The 23,209-nt window shown below is 35.4% G+C and overlaps 1 protein-coding gene across 5 annotated transcripts in view; it reads right to left on the bottom strand.

Annotated features, from left to right (window-relative positions):
- The window catches only part of svep1 (sushi, von Willebrand factor type A, EGF and pentraxin domain containing 1), a 105,905-nt gene extending 97,672 nt beyond the window's left edge, over positions 1 to 8,233 (bottom strand). For all 5 annotated transcript variants that reach the window (XR_012383277.1, XM_690650.10, XM_021477789.2 and 2 more), the window contains exon 1: positions 7,261 to 8,233. Coding sequence is in view for 4 of the 5 variants with exons in the window: in XM_690650.10 (XP_695742.6) it covers positions 7,261 to 7,776 (516 nt within the window). In the remaining variant the exon portion in view is untranslated. The remainder of the gene's footprint in view (positions 1 to 7,260) is intronic.
- Between the last annotated feature and the right edge of the window lie 14,976 nt (positions 8,234 to 23,209).

Below are 23,209 nucleotides of genomic sequence, written 5' to 3'. Positions count from 1 at the left end.
ATAATGTGTGTTTGGCATGCTGTCCCAAAGGAGAGCTCTGAGCTCATAAGATGCAGGGTGAGAGGGGAGTTTGAGCTCAGGTACTGTAGGTCTTGAGAGCCTGTTTATTTATGGCTAATGACAAAATAGCGATTGCTACAGAGAGATATACAGCTGACTAAAAGTCCATCTAGTGCTAATTTGGTTTGGTCAAATCCCCTATGTCACAAGTTTTTGGAATGTGGGAGAAAACCAGAGAACCCTGAACTCTGATTAATTATAGTGAGTTAGGAATCATCCGATTGGTGAATCTTGCATTAGCTATTGCGGGACCAGCTGTGGTCAATCATAAACACGTGATCCTCTCGAAATTAGTTTATAAATAAACTTCACTAATTTAATTGTGCTGCTTGTTGATCTTGACTCTCAAAGTCATAGTGATTGTTGATTTAGATTTTATGAATCACCAAGACATAATGCATTATGACCCTTTATATACATGAAATTTGGGATCTGTGCAGCTTGACCGATAACTTCCCTTTATCAGTGCAACAACTATAGTTTCGATCCAAGGAAAAATATTTATATTGTTGAAATTGAAAGTGCAAATGTACATTTTATTTGTGTAAGAGTCCAAAGTTGGTGGCGCAGTGCATAGCACTGTCTCCTCACAGCAGGAAGGTCGCTGGTTCGAGCCCCGATTGGGTCAGTTGGCCTTTCTGTGTGGAGTTCGCTTGTTCTCTAAGTGATTGCATGGGTTTTCTCCGGGTGTTCCAAAGACATGCGCTATAGATGAATTGGTTAAGCTAAATTGCCTAAATGTGTGTATGTCCTAACCCACCAGGTCGGGGGTTGTAAAAGTAAAAGAGTCCAAAGTAAAATCCCTTGAGTGCAATTAAACAATCCAGCATTTTGATTGGTGGCCAGTCATAAATGATTTTAAAAGGACTCTGTCATTATTAAAACTATATTTCATAACAAGCTGCCTGCACAAAGAACACACAAGTTAATTGTGTATAGCAGGAAACTCCAAATATATCATTTAACTAGGGCTAAAATTCTGTCTCATAATCTGTGACAGCTTACTTTGGGTCAGCAAAGCTCACATTTAGAGATGGTGTGAAAATAGATATCACATCATCAATCAAAAGCCAAATAACCAGTCTCAACGAATTCAACACATTTTTCTATTGTTTCTTCAGTACCAAAAGTTCACTTCAGGAGCCTGTTGGTCCATTTTTTAACACTATGAATCACTGACCCTGTGAACTTTTTTTACTATATATATATGTTATGACAGCTAACTTATCTGCACACTTAATTTGAAACTGTTTTAGCCTTCACCTGCTGCCATTTATAAATCCCACAGCCACAGTGGTCTCCTAAAACAAAAAATAACATCTGGGAGTCGCAGGTGATTCTGGATGATGAAGTTTGGCCTCCACATTACACACTCTTGGTGGAGCGTATATGCAGCTGGTGGAAAAAGGCTTGCTTTCATCTACACGTACTTCAGAGCAAAAATGTGACCTTGCATTGTTACAGAAATTACCTCATCACATGGTGCCATTAGAATAGCTGAAGTGAACAGCAACTACGACTTTAGTCTAATTTTGTCTTCATTTTTTCTCGCAGTAATATCTCACATTTCTTGGCAGCGCAGTACTGGTGGTGCAGTTAGACCGAACGCACTCCCACTGCTCTATATTTGACTTACTCCAGCGTCCAGTTACCACTAATCACTGTGTTAAACCATTTTGCAGTATATAAATGTTCCAAAGAGCATTTGCGTGTGTAGATCTTGGGGTGTGGAAAAGGGCGCTCGTGAAGTCTAAAGTTGGTTAATAACAGGAATAATCTGAGGTGAGACTAAAGGTTTGGCTTCAGGTAAAAACTGCAGGCGAGATATTATTTCACAGTAATGCAGCATGAATGTGTGACAATAATTATATACTTTGACTTAATATTCAAGTAGCTAGAGTGTTTGGTTACAACATGAAAAGGAATCATCAGGAGGAACCTAACGATAGTTCTCAACATTTTTGACCTGAGGGCCCCCAATTTATCATTACAATATTGCAGTATTTTTGCAAAGACTTGCAGAGGAATTTTCTACTTGTGATGTACTGAATCATAATGAAGGACACTGATTAAATTATTTGGTCACACTATACTTGAAGAGGCCATTCATAAAACATTTTTAATCATCAAGTAAAGTGTTACCAAACCTTTTCCTACCAAATATTTATATATATATTTTTTTGTTTGTTCCTGTTTTAAGCCTTAAATCATCTTAAGGCCTAAAGTTTTCTAAGGTCTTGAGAACCACTCATCGCTGCATTATATAGACATATTTAAATGATGAGTAAATTTCACAGTTGTTTAATTTTTTCTTTACTTTGTACAAAGAGCAATAAACATTATAAATTTGTTTTATGCCATGCATAGAAGAACATTGTTTGGATCCATGTAGAACCTTTGAGTTATAAGTCCTTAAATAAACTTACAGTAAAACATTTTCAGAACTTTTAAAAGAACCTTTTGTAGATTAAAGAGATTAAATGTACAGCATGTCAAAATTCATTATGGAACCATAAATGCCAATAGAGAATTGTATTAAGATTTTTTATTTTATCAGCACTGCCTTAGACGGTTAATTTTAGGTTTTCAAAAAAGGTTTCAGCAAACAGTTTTTTTGTGTGCGTATAAAGATTATTTAAAGGGCACCTATGGTGAAAATCAGTTTTTGTAAACTGTTTGGACAGAACTGTGTGTATAATGTGTTCACAGTCATATTGGGGTGATATAAAGCCAACAAGTCTCTTCTTTTAGTTTCTGGACATTAAAATAGGATCCAGAACAATAGGATGTCAGAACAATAATAAAAGAAGATGCTTCAATCCCAGTTTGTGGATGTTAAATTAGGTTTATTTTGTACATTAACATAACAGATATTCATACAGCAGTGCAAAGTTAAACGAGCACTGTGTATGTGTCTCTGCTGCACGTGTGTGCGTGAACTTTGTGACAACATTGTGTGTGACTCATAGAACGTCTTGAATTAACTCCACAACAAATACATCAAATAATCATTGGTAAAGTTCTTTCTGTAGTATTTCTCACAAATGTTACGTGAGATCTGCTTCCTTCATGTCTGTCACTGTGCTGTTTATCTCACGCAGCCAAGGTAGAGATTGAGGTACACTCTGACAGGCACGTGGGAACGGTGTGCAGGGAGGACTAGCATTAAAGGCACAGGCAACATAAACAGCTTCATGGTTGTTCAGAGCTGAAAATTCAATATTCTGAAAGGTGTAATAAATAATCTCGTGGGTGTTTTGAGCTGAAACTTAACAGACATACTCTGGAGACACAAGACTTATCTTAAATCTTGAAAAAGGGGTAAAATAGGTACCCTTTAAAAAATCTAAAGAAATCCTTTTCACTCAAAAGAACCATTTGTGAAAAGTTTCAATGGATGTTAAAAGTTTATCATGCAACCATCAATGCCAATTAAAAGCATGTATTTTAAAGAATGAAGTATTCCTGTTTGCCTGCAGTATTAATGCTGGACAACAGACGGATGAAGAACAGATGAAGCTTTTCTCATGCCATCACATTGCATTCATTACGTTTTACCATCACATGTGTCTCCCAGACAATAAGAATCTTTTCTCTTGTCTCACGCTGTCTCTTTTTGCAGTTCCATCACTTTTTTATGCATATTCCTAATGTATCTACGTCTCATATCTTTCATTGTATTGTACCAAACATTGTGTAGATAAGCCATTTTAAAGGGCACCTATTTTACCCCTTTTTCAAGATTTAAGATAAGTCTTTTGTGTCTCCAGAGTGTGTCTGTAAAGTTTCAGCTCAAAACACCAAGCAGATTATTTATTGTACAATGCAGAATCTTGGATTTTCTGCTCTGAACACAATGTAGCTGTTTTTGTTGCCTCTGCCTTAGATGCTAGTTCTCCCCTGTGCCTGTCAGAGTGTGCCTTAATCACTGCTTCGGCTGCTTCAGATAAACAGCACAGTGACAGACAAGAAGGAAGCAGATTTCACATAACGTGGGAATTACTACAGTAAGAACTTTTACCAATGAGTATTTGATGTATTTATTGTGGAGTTAATTCAAGTTTTTCTTTAACAAGTCACACACAATGTCATTACAAACGACACTGATTTAATGCCCACAAACCAGGATTGAAGCGTCTTCTTTTTAATTGTACTTACATGTAGCTGAGGTGATAAAGTAAAGACGGTAACATCGCACGCATGGTTATATGATTATATGCATTACTACAGAGACATTACGTGGCTGTCAATCAAATCGGTGGGCAGGGAAACCGCACTTCTACGTCACTTTGCAGTCTGCCTCAAAACTGAAGGGATTTGGATCCTTTTTAAACATCAGGAAATTTAAAAAAAAGAGACTTATTGTCTTTATAGCACTCCAATATGACTCTGAACACACTATACCTACACACAGTACTGTTCAAACAGCTCCCAAAAGATTATTTTCATCATAGGTGCCCTTTAAAGCTAAGGTAAAGCATACAATTATAAGCAATTTTGTTCAACACATTCAGATTTGCCATTAATTTTCTAACTAAAGGACTGATACATTGTGAAACATGCTGCCTCGTCAGACTGTTAAAGACCGAAGCGCGCTTATCTGGCTGTCTGCAGACATATCTGTGGCTCTCAGGTTGGTTTAAAGGCATTCCTGGCTGTTTTATCAGGGTTCGTAGAGTACAGGCTGTCTCTCATAAGGATCTCCCTAATCAGTATTAATTAATAACACAAATACAGCCTGAGGAAGTGCCAGAGCTTCATCAGAGCATGCAAGGCTAAAAAGATGCATTTTATGTACAGCCACCTTACTCTCTTAGATATCCTATTCACTCATTTTTTCCGACTAGCTAATTTTTTGGGGGAAAATATGATCTTTTATACAGTGAATCAATATAAAATGTGGTCAAATGTGTAATGCATTCGTACGGAATCCTTTTGACATCTGCCCCAGCTCTTTCATTATGTTTCTTTGCCTTTATGTGCCTGTTTTTTTGTGCAGCACATTCTGAAGGTTGCTGACAGATGTTTTCGCAGACACAATATGGGATATTTGGACACGTTGATCTGTCTAGACTTGATGACAGTACCGCTCCTGCTGCCATGGGCTTCAGAAACAGGTCAGAGAGGTCAATGGCACTTTAGAGAAACATTCTCTGGAATTTCTAATGGAGGACTGTAGAAGAAAGGGTCATGTAGGGATGAAAAGGGAGGCATGTGTGTTAACAGTATTGCAAAAAATATCCTTGCCCTTTAGACCTCCATACTGATAAATTGACATGACTCTTTTTTTAAGATGGAAAAATCGAAATATTCTTGTGATGTATGTGTGTACAGTAGTTGCTTGTCTAGAATTTCCCTCTTTAATAGAACCCCTGCTAGAAAAAAGGAAGAATCTTACTAGAGACATACATTCATCGGAAATTTCAAATCCATTTGGTCAAGGTCTTCGATGTTATGACTCCCGATGGAGGCTGATCAGAAAAGCAGGCTAAAAATTTGGAAAGTACTGAAAGCATTTGCAAGCTTTCTGAAGGACAGCTTGAGAGGGAAACAAGTTTTATGGAGAGCTAGTCGTGCTTTGGTTTGGCAAACGGAGAAGGAGTTGGGGATCTGGCAACCTAGGATGCCCACTAAGTGCAGACAAACACTGAGGTTAGACGGAGACTCAGCAGGAGTGCAGGGAGAACCTAAGAGTGATTACATAAGAACAGAAACATTGGCCTATTGTGTTGTGGAAAGTCTGTGTTGGGTAAAACTATTTGAGTTTCAGTGAGTAGGCCACACACACATCTGTCTAACCTTTCTGTCCATCCATCCTCTTGACCTTTTGTCTGAATAGTATTTAAAGTGAATCTTGACAATATTTGCTTCATAGTTAAAACTAATGTTTAAGTTGTTAGACTATGAAACCGTTTGTTTACTTTTCAAATCAATCTAACTCGACTTTGTCATTCGGTTTGAATGCTGCATCCTGTTTGCTATCTCAATCCAATTTTAGAATAAAAGGTTTAGAAAAGTCCATTCTGAGTGTTTCACCACCCTGCTGAGTATTAGCATGTTGGGTTTGTGTGACTACACAATGCCATCTTTATGCGTTAACAGCCGTAGCAAACTATAATGCTTTTAGAGCCAGTCCAACAATTCATTCTCCAAATGAAGTGGAGTAAATGAATTAGAGGCTTGGCAATTGAGGATGTTCTTGCTTAAAGGCAGATCTGATCAGAGAGGTTTGGTCTCTCTGTGCACTTTGCCTGGCCAGAGGAGAACTGTGGAGAAGGCCTTCGACCTCTGCAGCTCTGAAAGATTGAAAATGTGTCTGGTAAACGCTTCCAGACCGCCACGCCATTTAGACGGTACAGAAGGAGCCAAAAGCCATGAAATATTACAGTTTGACTGCAATGCCAATTAATTGCATATGAACAAAAGGACTTTCCTGCTGTGCTTCCATAACAACTTAATACATTTGCAGATCTGGGTTAGCGGAACCATTTTTCAAACCACAAATGTCATTCAGGACAAGAAAAATGTCTGAAAACATGGACGTCATGACCATTTGCAGCGGAAAAAGGGAGTAGAAACTGCAGTAGGCTGCAAGTTGGGGCAGTAAATCATTTTGCTGCAATTTTAAGCATTGCTGTTAAGTGAGTTTTAAAGAAAAAATAATTAGTTTGATGCAAGTCGCCACCTCTGCAATCTTTTCCACATCCTGAATTCCCAAGTAATTCTAAACAACAAACCTGTCTTCCTTTATTTTTGTAACAAGATACAATGGATGCCTACCATTCACATATGAGCAAATTAAAAAGTGTGACCCATTATTATGGACAGTCCTACATATAACCTGGGGTTATCTGTCTCAGATTAGAGTGCAGAGAAACTCTAACTTAGAGATGACATCTGGAGATGCCATTCTCCATCATTTTAACTTTGCGTCCTATTTCTGGTAAATGTGTTTTGGTGATTTAGATTTAGGAGCTGTTTATTTGTCCTATTGTTTAAGAACTTTAAAGATCAATAGAGAAAACTTGAATAAATTCAGCATAAAGTCTGAACATTCCTCAACTCAATCTAAATGGTTCTGAGTTTGCTCTTTTCCTTTAAACTCTATTCCTCCGTTATTTCCTACAAAATTTCATCAGCTGGTTACATTCCTTCTCACATCCACAGACCCAAGCATTGTGATTACACAGCTGCTCTTACCGCTGCTCGCTGGAAAGCCCCCCTGGTGTAGGTGCCACCTCCTCTGTAGGTGATGGAGGGGATCTCTTTGCTGAAGAGCGAGCACTTGTGCTGGTGGGCTTTGGGTGCAGACACGTAGTCCGCTCTTGTAACCACATGGCTCTTGGAGCTAAAGGTCACTAGTGCTACACGTGTTGCCTCAGGAGCCACCGGAAAATCTGACAGCATCTTCCTGACGAATCGAAGCTCGCTCTTAAAGTTGGAAGCTCCCACGCTGGAAGACTCGTCCACAAGGAAGACCAGATCCAGACAACCTCCCCGCTCTCGAAGAAGTCGTACGTTCTTGCGGAAAACCTGTCCGAGTCGTTCTACTTTGCTCTCTGCGCTCTCCGAGAGGTTTTGCCGGGCTTGAGATGTCTGACGCAAAGACTGTAGGGAGAATTGCTGAGCATGGCTTGGCCAACAGGTACAGCCTGACCAGTACAAGAGCAGGACAGTTAACCTCAAAGTCAATGCAAGTCTTAATGTCACCATCATAACGCCGCAAACACCAGCATCCAATAGTGGTTATGAGATATATAAGTTAGTTGCAGTCCTCCTGATGTCTCTCTTCTTTTGTTGTTTCCAAGCCAGCTGAATCTCCTATCTCTGTGTGGGGCTCAGGCATCTGTTGAGCTCCTGCATTTCAGACACCCTCCAAATGCGTCTCTCCTCTCTCTGAAAATCATTTAAAAAGAGCTAGACAGTGGAAAAAAAAAGTTCGGTGAGAATGAGAGAGGGTGTGTGTGTGAGACTCAGAGAAGGAGTGAGAAAGAAAAGGGAAAGACAGCAGTGGTGGAGGAGGAAAAAAGGGGCAGTCAGAGGCGTGAGTGTCTCTCTCTTTTTCGTCTTGTCCCGTTCTCTTCCTTATCCCCTACTTGTTCTTTCCTATTCCTCCGCTTGTCCTGAAGTGCTTGAGTTGGGTTGTGTGTCATTGGAGCACTCCAGACTGTCTGTCAGCCAATGCCTTTGTGAGGGAATAAGTGTGTGTGTGAGGGAGAGAGAGAGAGAGACGTTTGTCTATCGGCCTGTCAACATGCCCAAAGAAAACATCAGCACGGGGCCTGTTGATCAAATCCATATGTCTGGCACTCGTCGACTCTCGGGTGAACACTCTCACCAAAGCACCAGGCAGATACCAGGATAGCCATCTGATAATGAGAATAAATGACGGTGCTGTACGCAAAGCAGACATTAAAGGGATACAATGGCAACGCTATTCATTTCACAAGCAGAAAAGCTGTTAGCAGGCTTTAAATCAAAGCTATGCTGTATTTAGAGTGTTTTGTAAGAAGAGGATCCGGTCTTTATTACTTCCGCTTGTTTTCTCCTGGGGGTCTTTTGCGGAGAGAAATCTCAAGATCTGACCCTCCTCTCAGTCTTTTATTCATTCCTCTTTCTCTTTTGTGATATTTATCTTTAACCAAAACAAAGGCTCGATGCTTAACAGTTTTGGCCACAGGCAACAGTTTTGGCTGTATAACAGAGCAATTTGAGCCAGGCTAAAACTTAAATTAATATAAATGGACAGCACGTGTTCAGAACACAAGCTATCATGGCTTTTAGCTGGACAAAACAGACAGGGATTTGCAGTATAGCTACTGATTCCTGACAGAAACAACATGCTTAGTATTATGCGTGCTCAATTAACTGTTAACTGTGGACTTTGTGTCTGAGATCAAATGCAGACAGCAGCTAGTGCAAATTAGCATGCAGCGTAAATTAATCTACAAATAATGATCGCATTCATTATTGGCATAAGTGATAAGAGGTGACACGTCTCACCTTGTTTGGATAAATTTTGGGAATAAATTAGACTAACAGATAACAAAACTTATTTCTCTTGACGACAAGCACTTTGGATATCCATAATGAACTATCCAGATGACAAAAAAACACTCCTTTGCCTGTTCTGATGCACCTCATTTTTTACCAAAAAGTTTACAAACAACGGAAATGCAATACAAAAGGCCCTTTCACATTGTTATCTCCTTGGCAAAATCAAAATGGTCTTATGTAAAACCTTTTTTTAAATTGTAGAACAGTGCCCTCTATAGGTCAATAAAGGGTACTTATCCAGTTGACTTTTTAAAACTCCTGTCATAGGGAATAGTTTACCCAAATAAATTAAGTCATTACATACCCTTCAACTTGTTCAAAACCTACTCGAGTTGCTCTCTTCTGTTGAGCACAAAAGAAGTTATTTTAAAAAAATGCTGGTTAATGGTTTCCATAAACCTTTTGGTATCACTTTATTTTGATGGTCCCTTTAATGCATTTTGTTTATACATTGCATCTACATGCCAACTAATTCTCATGAGATTAAACACTCACTCACAAAGTACACCTGTCCAACTGTTTGTTAACACAAATCAGCCAATCACATGGCCGCAACTCAATGCATTTATGTAGACATGGTCAAGATGATCTGCTGCAGTTCAGACTGAGCATCAGAATGGGGAAGAAAGGTGATTTAAGTTACTTTGAACGTGGCATGGTTGTCAGTGCCAGACAGGCTGCTTTGAGTATTTCAGAAACTGGTAATCTACTGGGATTTTCTATAGGGTTTACAGAGAATGATCTGAAAAAAGAGAAAATATCCAGTGAGCAGCAGTTCTGTGGGCGCAAATGCCTTGTTAATGCCAAAGGTTAAAGGAGAATGGCCAAACTGGTTCCAGCTGATAGAAAGGCAGCAGTAACTCAAATAACCACTCGTTACAACCTTCTTATCTTCGGATGGGTACACTGATGTCAAAAAGCGTGAATCATCTCAGACTGGTTTCTTGAACATGACAATGAGTTCACTGACTTAAATGACCTCCACAGTCACCAGAACTCAATCCAATAGAGCAACTTTGGAATGTGGTGGAAAGGAAGATTAGCATCATGGATGTGCAGCAGACAAATCTGCAGCAACTGCATGATGCTATCATGTCAATATGGACCAAAATCTCAGCAATATTTCCAACCAGGTACTAGTAAGGTGTACCTAATAAAATGGCCGCTGTTAAGGTTGGGGTTAGGGTTAGTGTAAGTTGACATGTACTTGCAATGTTTCTTATAGTCAGTTAAATGTCTGTTGAAGCAGTATCCGCAGATATTAAGCAGACAGTCTACTAATACTCATGAATTAATTGCATGTAATTGCAATGCAACTTTTAGTTAACAAAATGTGCAATAAGACCCATCAAAATACTTATAAAGTACTTTTTCAGGCTATGAAAGTCAATACCATTAACAAGCTTTTATCAAATGATTGTCTTTTGTGTTTAACAATAGAAGAAACTTAAAAGGATTAAAATCGCATGAGGGAAGTAAATTCTGAGGTAATTTAATTTATTTTTTCATTTCGCTTATCTATGAAGGTTTAAAATAGGATAAATAACAATTGTTTTTTACCCTTTGTGCTTTTTATTGCCGTGCTAATTTTTTTATTTGCTCTTATGCAAGCAGTAAAATTCCTCTTAGCTATTTGGAGCATTAAAGATTAGATTATTGTGGGATTTGTTTTTAATTGTACCTCGATGCAAATTTACTTGCAGATACAAGTTAAAGATTATGATAAAAAAAAGCATAACCTAAAAATATGATTGTTATTTTAGTTTCTCTAGCTATGATCATTTAAAATATGCCCCACAAGGTGTCAGGCTGCATTACCCGCAAAGACTTAGTTTACAGGCTCCATCTATTGGTGAAAGCAAGTACGTGCACCCTTTATTAATTGATAATATGATTTTAAATGTTTTGTAGCATCTTGTTCATATTTGCAAGGTTGGGCAAAAATACAATAGAATGTATTATAAAATAAAATACCAAATACTTCAATTATAAGTATATCAAAATAAATTTGAAAAATACAGCAGCCACAAAATGTATTAAAATAAAACACTGTATTTTGTATTTTGAAAATACTACAAAATACTTTTACAAATGATCATGACATTTCTTTGCAAAGCTTCTATCAATAGGCATATTGGATCAATCCCTTTTACCATTAAACTGATTTAGTGAAGTAAACAATGACTGATAACAACATCTGTTCTCTGAGCAAGTTTAAGTCAGCTTCTCTGCACCTTATATTGATTTTACTGTACATGAGAAGGTATTCATATAAATGTACCCTGTGTTTCTCTTTGATTTTAGTATAGATTTTGTACAAATTGAATCTTGAAGATCACATCTTTAATCACTGTAAAAAAAAACATTTAACGCACATAATAAGTTGAAATATAGTGCAATATTTCTTGATTGTGAAAATTGCAACCATCTCTTAAAAGTCTTATGTTTCATAATTTTTGCAACTGAAATCTTCAATACTCAATGTAAAAGTCACAATTTCTGAAAACTACTAAAATCCCCCAGTTGGGAATTTTTTTTTACCAGTTTGTAGATTGGAGTAGTACTAAATATTTTTGTCTCATACTGATTAACGTCAGTTTGTAATTAACTCTAAAGAGCACCTGCAGATCAATGAAGTTTTGTAGGTATCGCCACGGTAGGACTTTATGTTGTTTGTCTTATTTTCCTGTCTTATTTTGACCTGCTCTCAAATCTACCCTTGCTATTTGTCTCTTTATATGTATTCCATGCATAGCATCGATCAACTTCAATATTAATCAATTTTCTAATCTGATCTCAAGTCTTTACCAATAACTGAGAAAGCACCAATCAAAGGTCACATTTTTATGTCATCATGTATACATTTATAAAGTATTTTACAATATTTTAAAAATACAGCACACTAATTTGATACAAAATATAAAGCCATTTCCATAAACCCTATCAAATACAAATTACAAAATACTATTTTGTATTTAAAATACGCATTTGAAACGCATGTATCATAATTACTGCCAATCCCTGCATATTTGTTAGCATCAAAAACAGAATCGAATTTTGATAAACGAAAATCTCTTAAGCAGGTTTTTGTAGTCCACTTCTTACTTTTACTTCTCTCTCTAATTAGAATCAACAGATAACTGTAATTTAACCACAATAAAGAATATTTGAGATTTAAATGTACCATACATGCAGTGGTTAATCGAGTGGTATTGAAGTCGCAAAGACACTATAGTTTAAACCAGGTTTAACCTAAAAAAACAATTGTTTGTAGTAACAAAATGTACCAGCAGGGGCTACTGTGGCCATGGTAAACATGCTGACCAACCATTTTATCAGGTACATTGTACTTCTGCTTAACCATTTTTTACCAATTAACCAATATTATGGCTGAAACTTACATGTTAAGATTAATAAACAATCAAAGATTATCTGTGGAAGTAGTTGAAGCCAAACCTCAGAATGAGGAGGTTGCCAGAGCCTTGATTTCATTCACATGACAGGGTCAGATTGAGAAATCAACCCGATGAAAGCATGAATCTATCTGCTGGTGGTGGAGTAATGTGAAAAATATTTTCATTGGCACACACTGGTAGTCAGCGCAGATGACAAATCAGCTGCAACCGTGTGATGCTATAATGTCAATATGAACCAAATATGAACCCTTTTTCCAGCACCTTGTTGAATCTTGAACCACAAGTAATTAAAGTTGTTCTGAAAGCAAAAGGCCATTCAACCCTGCATAAATGCTCTTCTAGAATGATAATGACCATCCAACTAATGGAACCAACTTGCAGCAAATCAATAGTTGATGAACGTGCAGTTGTTTTTATTAAGTCTCTGTAAAATGGTGCATTTAAAACTTACTAAGCTTATTTTACATACATTTTTTTAAACATTTACCTAACCTTCTTAAACTAAATAGCAGTTTTGCATAATAGCGGCCTGCATTCCTAAGGGCGCAATGTACTGAAATCACTGTTTTCAGGCATGTTACTTTCCAATTGCCTGTTTTTGGTTGCGGTTGTTGAGAAAAGCACATCGTGTCAGTCCTCAAGCAATCAGCCCTGGTCGTAAGAATGTAACGATCGGTGTGGTGAGATATTTTTAGCACCATCTCTGACGTGGACATGAATAATGCATGAGGTCTGCGGCTGAAAGATGGACCATACTATGCTGTGACATCATATTACATCAGTAACGTGAGATTACACCAGCTCCCAAATAAAAAAAATAATATATTTAATGTCATATATCATACAGCACATCATATTTTAAAAGCATTTAACATATTCATCCAATTATGTCAAAGTGCCGCAGCCTGCGGGGATGAATAAAATGTGAAACACTTAAGCTGCAGTTCTGAGAAAAAAATTTGCTGATTCCTAGAAATATGGCACAAGAAAACGTGCTGTTCCTCTTGCACACTTAAGAAGACAGAGAAGAAACAGTTACTGTCCCATTCTAAAGTGTTTGACTGAACATGTATACATGTTGCAAAACCACAAAACAACCTTGTTATGTTTCTTATTTGATGACAGGGTAATTTGTTCACCTACTGACACACACACACACACACACACACAGTAAAAAAATCTCACACACGTGCAAAAACCAAAAGACCGCAGGGGAGCAAAAGTAGATGTCTCAGATGGGACAGAGGAGTGTTGGAATGAAAAACAGAGCGAGGGCGGAGAGAAAAAAAAAGGGGGAAATGGTGGAGACTGGATTGAACCAGTGTCTCGAAAACATGATCACGCTGAGGAGAGCGTGAGGAGACCAGTGAAAACAGAGACCTCTGGGAAGAGGGGGAGAGACCCAACCGGCAAATAGGAAGAAAGGGATAAGCAATATTCCAGAAAAGCAAACAAATATCACAGGAGCACAGTGTTTAAAGGTATGGTTCATCAAAACATGAACAATCTGTCAATTGCTCACTGTAAATCCTCATGACTGGGCAGATTCAGTGCAAAAGAAAAGAAGATACTTTGAAATATGTTGATAACAAAACCAGTTTTTGTGACTTAGTCCAAAAAAGTCAGTCGGGTTTGGAAAAACAACAGAAGTGTGAGTAATTTGTGACATGTCTTTAAGTGAGCCATGCCACCAAGTTTTATTACAGATGAACTATTATTAGACGTATTGGTTTATATATAATAACTTTAACTGTTAAAAGCTACTAGTTAATTACTCTGTTAAAATAGTTGGGTTAAAAAACCCAACATATAACTCAACAATGGGTTATTATAGCACCTTCACAACTATGGCTTATTTTAATGGGTTATAAAATTTAACCCAATGCATTGGGTAATTTTGATTAAATGTTTTTTTTTCTAATTATGTATTACTATTGCTACTATTACTACTATTCATTTTATAAAATGCTTTATTTCCATTACATTTTTAGTTCCCCTTTTATTAAAATATATCAAGAATGGAGAATGAAGAAACTGAACAAAGTACAGACAGTTATAAACTGTGCAAGCAAAAAATCATGTGCAGAATATGGAGCTCTGTGTGCTGAAGAGACTGTCCAGCAGCTGCAGCAGGCTTCACTCAAGTGTCCACAATGCACAATACATTTTAACCACATCCAAACGCTTATATGGTCTCGGGTGGTGAAACGGATAAAAAAACACGACACTGAGTAGTAATTTGATCAAAAAATAACAACAATATTATTCTGTTATAGCTTAAATAAACTTTATGAAGCAAAAACAACATTACACACGCATTCTAATACAGCTGTTTGTGTCAGTTAAATCAGTTGACTATTGAAATTCAAATTTTTAACTGAGTTATTAAATAAGTAACCAAATAAAAGTTAAAAATAACCCAACAAAGCACCGAATATGTTTAACTCAACCATTGGGTTAACTAAATAACTTTTTTTAGAGTGTAATTAAAGTTATTAGAAACTAATAAAGTTATGGTAACTAATAACCTTACCTTTTGTTAATTTGATTGTAATGTAATAGTGAGCACCTTTTGTAAAGCTGCTTTGAAACAATAAATATTGTAAAATTCACTATACAAATACACTTGAATTGAATTAAACTATGTTGGATTAACAACTCAAAATGTAGATGTCTAAAGCTTTGATAATATCTTTACTGAATGATGAAAGACGGTGATCAGTTTGACAATGGTGGCTCAAATGTAATTAACACTCTCCCATTGTGCTGTTGATGAAAACACTGATCCCAAATCACTTTGATTGATCACCGAAACACCCACCTTTGATTAAAAACAAAAAGACAGCCTTTTGCTCCAGGATAAACGTAAATACAGTCTATCACTGGAAAATTCAATAGGAGAGATGAGACATATACAGTTACCAAAAACTATTCATTTCAGAATTATAAGCCCCTCTTTGAATTTTTATTTCTTTTTTAAATATTTCCCAAATTATGTTTAACAAAGCAAGGAAATTTTCACAGTATGTCTGATAATATTTTTTCTTCTGGAGAAAGTCTTATTTGTTGAAAAAAATCTTCTCTTTATTATATAGAAAATGGAGAAAAAAATAAACAGAAGGGCTCATAATTCAGGAGGCTATTAATTCTGACTTCAACTGTACATTAACAGAGATTAAAAAAGGAAAATGACTTACTTTGTGTCATTCCAACTCTGTGTGTCTTTTATCTGCACAATTAAAAAAATATATTTTAAAGGGTTCAAATTAAAATTAACTTTACTGACCTGACTCTAAGGATGACAAAATATGCGCCATATAAAAAAGAATCACATAGGCGTTAAACAACTTTTCAAATTGTCAACGATAAAAATAATAAAGTCAGAAATGTTCACACACATGCAAAAAAAGGCATATGAATTAATGATACACCAAAAATCAGATTTGTTGTTTATGTCTTAGTGCTAAATGCAAATAATGCAAACTTTATTTCTCTGTGTACATGTTTCATTACTGAAAAAATATTAATGCTGTTGAACATAACATTCTTGAAGCACATGTTCTCTGTGTGTATGGTAAACAGACGTATCAAATGTCACTTCCTAGAAATACTCACGCCCCTTCACTACACGCCACTCTTTCTTTTCCTTTTTTTTTTCTTCCACTCGTTTACTTGCACTCAGTTACTTACACTACACATTCTCCATTTCTGATTCCAAAACATTAATCCCAGCTGAAAAATTAGACTTAAAAATCCATAGCTTATGATTCAGGACCAATTCACATAAACACAAATGACACGTTTAATCACATAGATAAATGCATACTGTTTACAGGTGTATAAAGGCTTAATTTAAATGAATTAACATCAGTCCTGTTTTTAATTTTCCTTTATTCCCTCATTCTATTACTGTACTAGGGGAACTGTATCCACATTGCGCAACACTCCTCGTGTCATGGTAAATAAGGTGTCCAGGCAAGAAGACATTACCAAATCGGGGGCGCGTGGCATAGCGTGACTCGAAAGCACAGGGCCACAGCTGTGAGGTCAACATCTCAAAAGAGGACCACAGGTCTGTATTACAAAGATCCACAAACAATACAGTTATAGTCCAATACTGGACTTTGTTATCAGTAGTTTTGCCTGCTTTCTATCTAAAGTAATTAAGTAGTTATAAGGCTGAAAAACAATCCTTTTCTATTTAATCGGATCTGGGAACCTTTTTTTGATTAGGAACCTCTAAGCCTCTAAGACTAAAAGCTTGACGTGGACAAAAAAAAATTAATATAATTTTGTAGTTTATGTCATTATTTTATTTATTTGGGCCTCAAAGTGGCGCAGTGGGTAGCACAATGGCCTCACAGCAAGAAAGTTGCTGGTTCGAGCCCCGGCTGGGTCAGTTGGCGTTTCTGTGTGGAGTTTGCATGTTATCCCTGCGTTCGCGTGGGTTTTCTCCGAGTGCTTCAGTTTCCCCCACAAGTCCAAAAACATGTGCTATAGGTGAATTGGGCAAGCTAAAATTGTCCATAGTGTATGTGTGTGAATGAGTGTATATGGATGTTTCCCAGTGATGGGTTGCAGCTGGAAGGGCATTCATTGCGTAAAACATATGCTGGATAAGTTGGCAGTTCATTCCACTGCGCACCCGAGATTAATAATGGGAATAAGCCAAAAAGAAAATGAATTTATTTATTGATTGATTGATTGATTTATTGATTGATTGATTTATGTGTTTGTCTAATAACAATTACATTTTATTTATTTTTTATTATAATTTTTCATAATATATAAATTTTTTAAAAAGTAGTTTTAGGACAAAAAAAATTGTTATTTCATTCACATATTGGGGCACTGTTAAGTCAAGTTACACTGTTAAAATTTATTTTATTTTTTTCAATGTTTTTTATGATCCATGAGATTTTTCTCATTTATTTTTGCTTTTGAATTGTATTATAGGACATTGATCTTTCCTCCAACACATTTTGATGGTGGAAAAAGTTACTTTTATTGACATTTTAAATATATTGCCTGGGCAAATTAGCCTGGTAATAAACTGTGAGTACTTTTTCTGTTATGTTATCGAGACTTATTTATATACAGTTGACGTTTTTCCCCAAATTCTTTTTAATGGATAGAAGATTTTTTTTTCAACACATTTCTAAACATAATAGTTTTAATAACTCATTTCTAATAACTGATTCTATTATCTTTGCCGTGATAACAGTAAATAATGTTTTATTAGATATTTTTCAAGACACTTCTATACAGCGTAAAGTGACATTTAATGGTTCAGCTAGGTTAAATAGGTTAACTAGGCAGGTTAGGGTTATGTGGCAAGTTATTGTATAATGATGATTTGTTCTGTAGACTATCGAGAAAAAATATAGCTTAAAGGAGCTATAAATATTGACCTTAAAAAGGCTTTAAAACAATTAAAAACTGATTTTATCCTAGCTGAAATAAATAAAAAAGACTTTCTCTGGAGGAAAAAAATATTATCGAAAATACTGTGAAAATATCCTTGCCCTGTTAAACATCATTTGGCAAATATTTAAAAAATAAAAAAAATAAAAGGGGGGCTAATAATTCTGACGTCAACTGTATACATTATATCTCAAACAATATATTGTTTTAATCTACTTAAAAGTCTGTTACTGCAGAGTTGAATTATCAACATTAAAAGTCAACATAAGCAGAGATCAAGGTCACAAAATGCAATTCATAATCATAAAATTAACCGAAAACACATGTGAATCTCCGAACACCGAAACGGTGTGTGTGTAATTCGTTCAGTGAATTTTGAAAATTTGGTTTGGTTTTATTTGATTTAAAGCTCAAAATAAATGACAGCATACATTTAGAAAAGTTAATCAGTAGTAAAAGTTATTCAGGCATATTTAAGATTGTGTGTTATTATAGGTCACTATAAATTAATAAGTAACTGTGTGAAATTGAGTATGGAAACGCCTTTGTACAGAAGGTCATATTTTTAATATATCAGTGTTGCTAATGTTGACTAAAGCTTAAACTAATGAAAAATCTTTTAAATTGTTGCCAGTTCAATAAAATGTTATTAAGCTAATCATATAAAACAAAAAATCTGTAAAATTATTATTCAAAATGTATACAAACATTATGATCATTTATAAATCTTACTAAAAAAGGTTTTAATAAAAACAACTCGTATTCCTTTGCTGATATCATTTGCAATTAGATTTGTTTCATGGAAAATGTTAAAATATAAACAATTTCTTATTTGAGATATTTTATTTACATTAAAAACCCTTAATTTAAATAATAATAATATAAAAATTACTACGTTGATATAATTTTGCATAACAAAAAAGTCAAAAAGAAACCACGCATGTTTGGGCTTAAATATGTGATTCACCAAGTAATATAAACTAATAAAAATGAAATATCACATCTAATGAGCAAAAATATTACATTAAAAACTGACATAAATTAGCTACAAGCGATATTATGTGAGCAAGACCTCTTTATAATATCTGGTGCTTTAAATGATATGATTTAAACTATCTCTAAAGGCAATTTGGGTAGTAAACTAAGCTAAAAGCTCAGGGTATTAATTAACCTCATCTCTCTCTGCAAATCTCAATGGTTTCTAGTGTCCACTTATCAAAAAAGAAGAGCATTTGTGTGCGGTGTTTGAAAAGACACAAAGGATAATAGTGGCCATATCAATATAAACTGCCCCTTTTATCAGTATGCTAAAGGCTAAATCTTGCTGACATTTGACAATCCACTGGAGTTTAAACTCAATGCTCTCTCATTCCTTCCAGCCAGAATCGTCTTCCTCTCTTTCTCTTAGACACTTTAGTTTGTATGTTTTAGTCAGAAAATGTGTCAGTCATTGAAATGTTGTTTACAATCTTTACTGACCTTTTCTCCAGTATTACTATTTTGAGTCCTCCAGCATTTTGCACACTCTACAAGTATCTTTCATCAAACTGAAAAGACAAGAAAGTCTTCATCCAAACATTTGTTTTGTTTCTGTGCACTTCCTCGGGCATTGTGCTAAATGTGCCACTCACTCATGTGGATTTGACATGTTTATCTGCTCACTGTCTCGCTGATTAAAAAGAGGAGATTGAGTCAGTTTAGACGAGATTAGAGCGCTCAAACACACATTCAAAATGTTCATCAGTCCCTCCAGGACTTTTTGCGACAAAATACAGATTTTTTTTGTGCGTTTTTGCAAGTTTTGTGGGTTTTTTCATGTTTTGCTTTGAAAATATACATAAATTTACACATCTTAATTCTTCATAAATATGTATCTCGTAAAAAAGATGGATAGATGTAATTTATATGAAGGACACACTGAGGGAAACAAGAGGTTATCTCTTAGCCCTATATAGCATGTTGTATCATATTTAAACATGAAACCAAAAGTTTGAAAAAAAAAAAAAACATTTGCTTAATTTATGCCAAATTTAGTGATCACAAATTTGCAAAATCCTGTAGTGTCTGATACATACGTGTTCACACCTAGAAAATTTTGAAGGGAATTTCTGAATGGGTTAGATAACTAGATGACCCATCATGTGTGAACATATTTAGAAATAATAAGTGATATATTTACCGAATGTTTGAAATTATTTACATTATTTATATTATTTATAGGTTTTTTTAGACATCAATATAATAAAAGTGTTATTCAACATCAAATTAACTATGTTTATTATTATTATAAATTTCTATCTAAAAATAATAACTTTAATAATTAATTTAATTAACACTTATTAATTTAAATAACTCATGCCATTTTTTTTTTTTCAATCATAGGGCTGGGTGATTTGGCCTAAAATCTAAATCGTGATTAATTGAACATTTTGACTCGATTACAATTATTGTTTATTTTATTTCATTTTTTTGTCCTCATATTTCAAAGACAAGTTTTCTACAGTAAATATGCTTGCATGTTACAAGTGAGAGATTTCTGAAAGAAGGGCACATTTTTGATTGTAAAATAATTGAAGCAAACACACATTATCTACTATGGTTATTTATTGAACATCAACATTGAACAACTAAAATTAAAACACACATTGGCTAAAACCAACAGTAAATTTTTTCCTCATAAATAAATAATTTACTAGCACTTTTGGGAAAAAAAATTTTTTTAAATGTTTTTTTCATATTAAAAGTAGAAAATAAGTATATCTTCTAAATCAAATAACTCTTGTATATCCTCTAAAAACATTTTAAACAGTGCATTTCTTGCATCTTCTGTAAACAAATATTTTAATGTAAATAATAATTTTAATGTAATGCAAAATATGCCATCTTAAAGGCTTAACAGAGCGGCATCACGTGACTCTACATGCGGTAGAAAAAGTAATTAAAAAAATTGACCTAGAAAAATTTGATTGATTATAAGTTTTGAATGTTGATTTTGATTACTTTTCAACTAATCGCCCAGCCATTTTCAATCATATTTTGACAATTTAATTTCACAAAGGTTATTTAAAACACTTTAACCAGATACTTGCTTGGTTTATAATGGTCATGCCTCCTTTGACCCATTCATAATTATTATAAATTGCAGTATTTTAAAAAAATTCATTATTATAAAAAGTATTTAGTTTCTATAGTATTTTTTACTCCATTTTCAAATGTGTAGTTTTCTTTTTAAAGTAGGTTTCAGCTTTAAATATGACGTAAAATGTTATGAACCATGCAAAAAAAGTTCCCTTCTGAAATACTCTGATGTATTGTTGTGAAAAAAATAACTGAATTCACAAAACGACTCCTTGTCACTAATTAAGATGAGAGATATGATCAAACTCATATCACTAGGAATGTCATATTGACCTGTGAAAGCAGAGACGTGTGTGTTTACTCTGAGCTACACGGCTGACCGGTGTTTATAAGATGCCACTTAATGGGTCGAGTTTGACCCAGTGCCCTGCTTCCACTCACTGATCAAATGAATGGGAAGAGAGAGTATCATGAGGGCTGTGTGTGGCTCTGCGTTCGTGTGTATGTGGATCCATGCGTGTATAAGCCATTAAGATATCAAGACCATTTATCTATGACAGCACAGCTGTGCCAACACAATCCTAGCCCCTTCTTGTCCACTTTAGTTCACACAATAATGAACGACGGCAAAACTGTAAAATACATTTACCTCAACTGCTCCCCTGCTCTCATTTATTTTTCTCTCTACATTATCTTGTGACTGCTTTAAAGAGAGTGAAGTCAACCGCTGTCTCAAAGAAATGCACTTTGACCAACTAAAACAATTGATATACAAGACTAAGGTTTCGTTTTTTTATGGCTGCTGTAAATATGGTGGTAAATAGAGATAGCAGGGCAACAAGCTGCATCGTGTCTATAAAGTTGTCTTTATCTGTTAGGATTCAGAAGCCAGCATTTTCACGTATATGTACCATGTGTTTGGTTTTTTGAAATCCTGACTTATTTTCTTGTGAGAAATAAGCATTGTAATCCCTAAATATCTTGGCTACGTATGATAAGATGACATGAATATGCTCTACAATGTTAGACGTGACCTTAGTGCCTTGGAGGCCTCTCTAAAAATAGATTCATTTAGTTACAGTACGTTCGTAAAACTTTGTGTTAGTTATTAACTGCTCGAACACCCAATATTCGAACACCAAATATAACAAACTCTTTCATTGACAACAGCATGTGATAATGGCTGGATTAATTATTTATAACCAAGAGACGCAAGGTCATCATGCAGTTCGCAAATTATGATTTTTGGAATGCCATTTTGAACAGAATATCCGCACGTCCATTCTTCAAACAAATTATCTTCTGTATGCTTGTTTTATATAAGATTTTTTGGAATATTTTGGAGACAAAAGGTCTCCATAATGACATTAAAACATGACATAATGATTGGGGCTGGTTGTGCTGCGCATTGGTGGAGTTGCTCTTCAGTGGACATGTCCTTCAGCGGTGACATTTGCATTACTAATTACATTACTGAGCAGTGACATTCACGCTAAACTAAACTGAACATGTTTTAATCTACCACAACTACACCAGCATTTACCACTAGTCTCCAGCCTGTGTGATATGCTAATGTTTCCACAATCTGAACTACAAGTGATTGAAAAAAGAATGCCACAACTTCCGGGTTGATGTCACTCGTGTGTGTGGATGGGACCATATTGAACATCTATGAACTTGTTTTATACTGAAAAGAACGAATACTCTTCACATTGAAACATTGCCCAAGGTTCCATTGTTTCTTTGATTAAATACAGATTTTCAAAGTTGTAGTATTCTTTTTGAATCCCCCTGTACTGTTATGAATTTATATTTTGCTTTCTACATCTATGATAAACTGCTTTGACAACCTCCATTGTAAAAGCGCTACAGAAACAGCAATGAATGTACCTGGTGTACTGCAACGGAAAGCAATAGCCGTTGCTATGGTTACTTCCTCAAGAAATCGTTACAGTAGTTACTCTCCAAGGTCTGTTCATCTGTTTATTTGAAAATAAGCCCTCACTAACATTTGAAATTACTAAACCGCTAAGAACTTATGTTGAAAGTTTACTTATATTATCAAAAGAGCAGTTGTAAAATGATATACGTGCTTTAGCTAGCCAACTGTTCTTGTGGGAAAGCAGCGATATTAGGTTGTGTTTTCTTCAGGACTTGTACGACACCACATTGAG

The sequence above is a fragment of the Danio rerio genome, chromosome 7 (assembly GCF_049306965.1).
Source record: "Danio rerio strain Tuebingen ecotype United States chromosome 7, GRCz12tu, whole genome shotgun sequence".
In the NCBI taxonomy this organism is placed as follows: Eukaryota; Metazoa; Chordata; class Actinopteri; order Cypriniformes; family Danionidae; genus Danio; species Danio rerio.
This window is presented reverse-complemented; position numbering and strand designations above follow the sequence as displayed.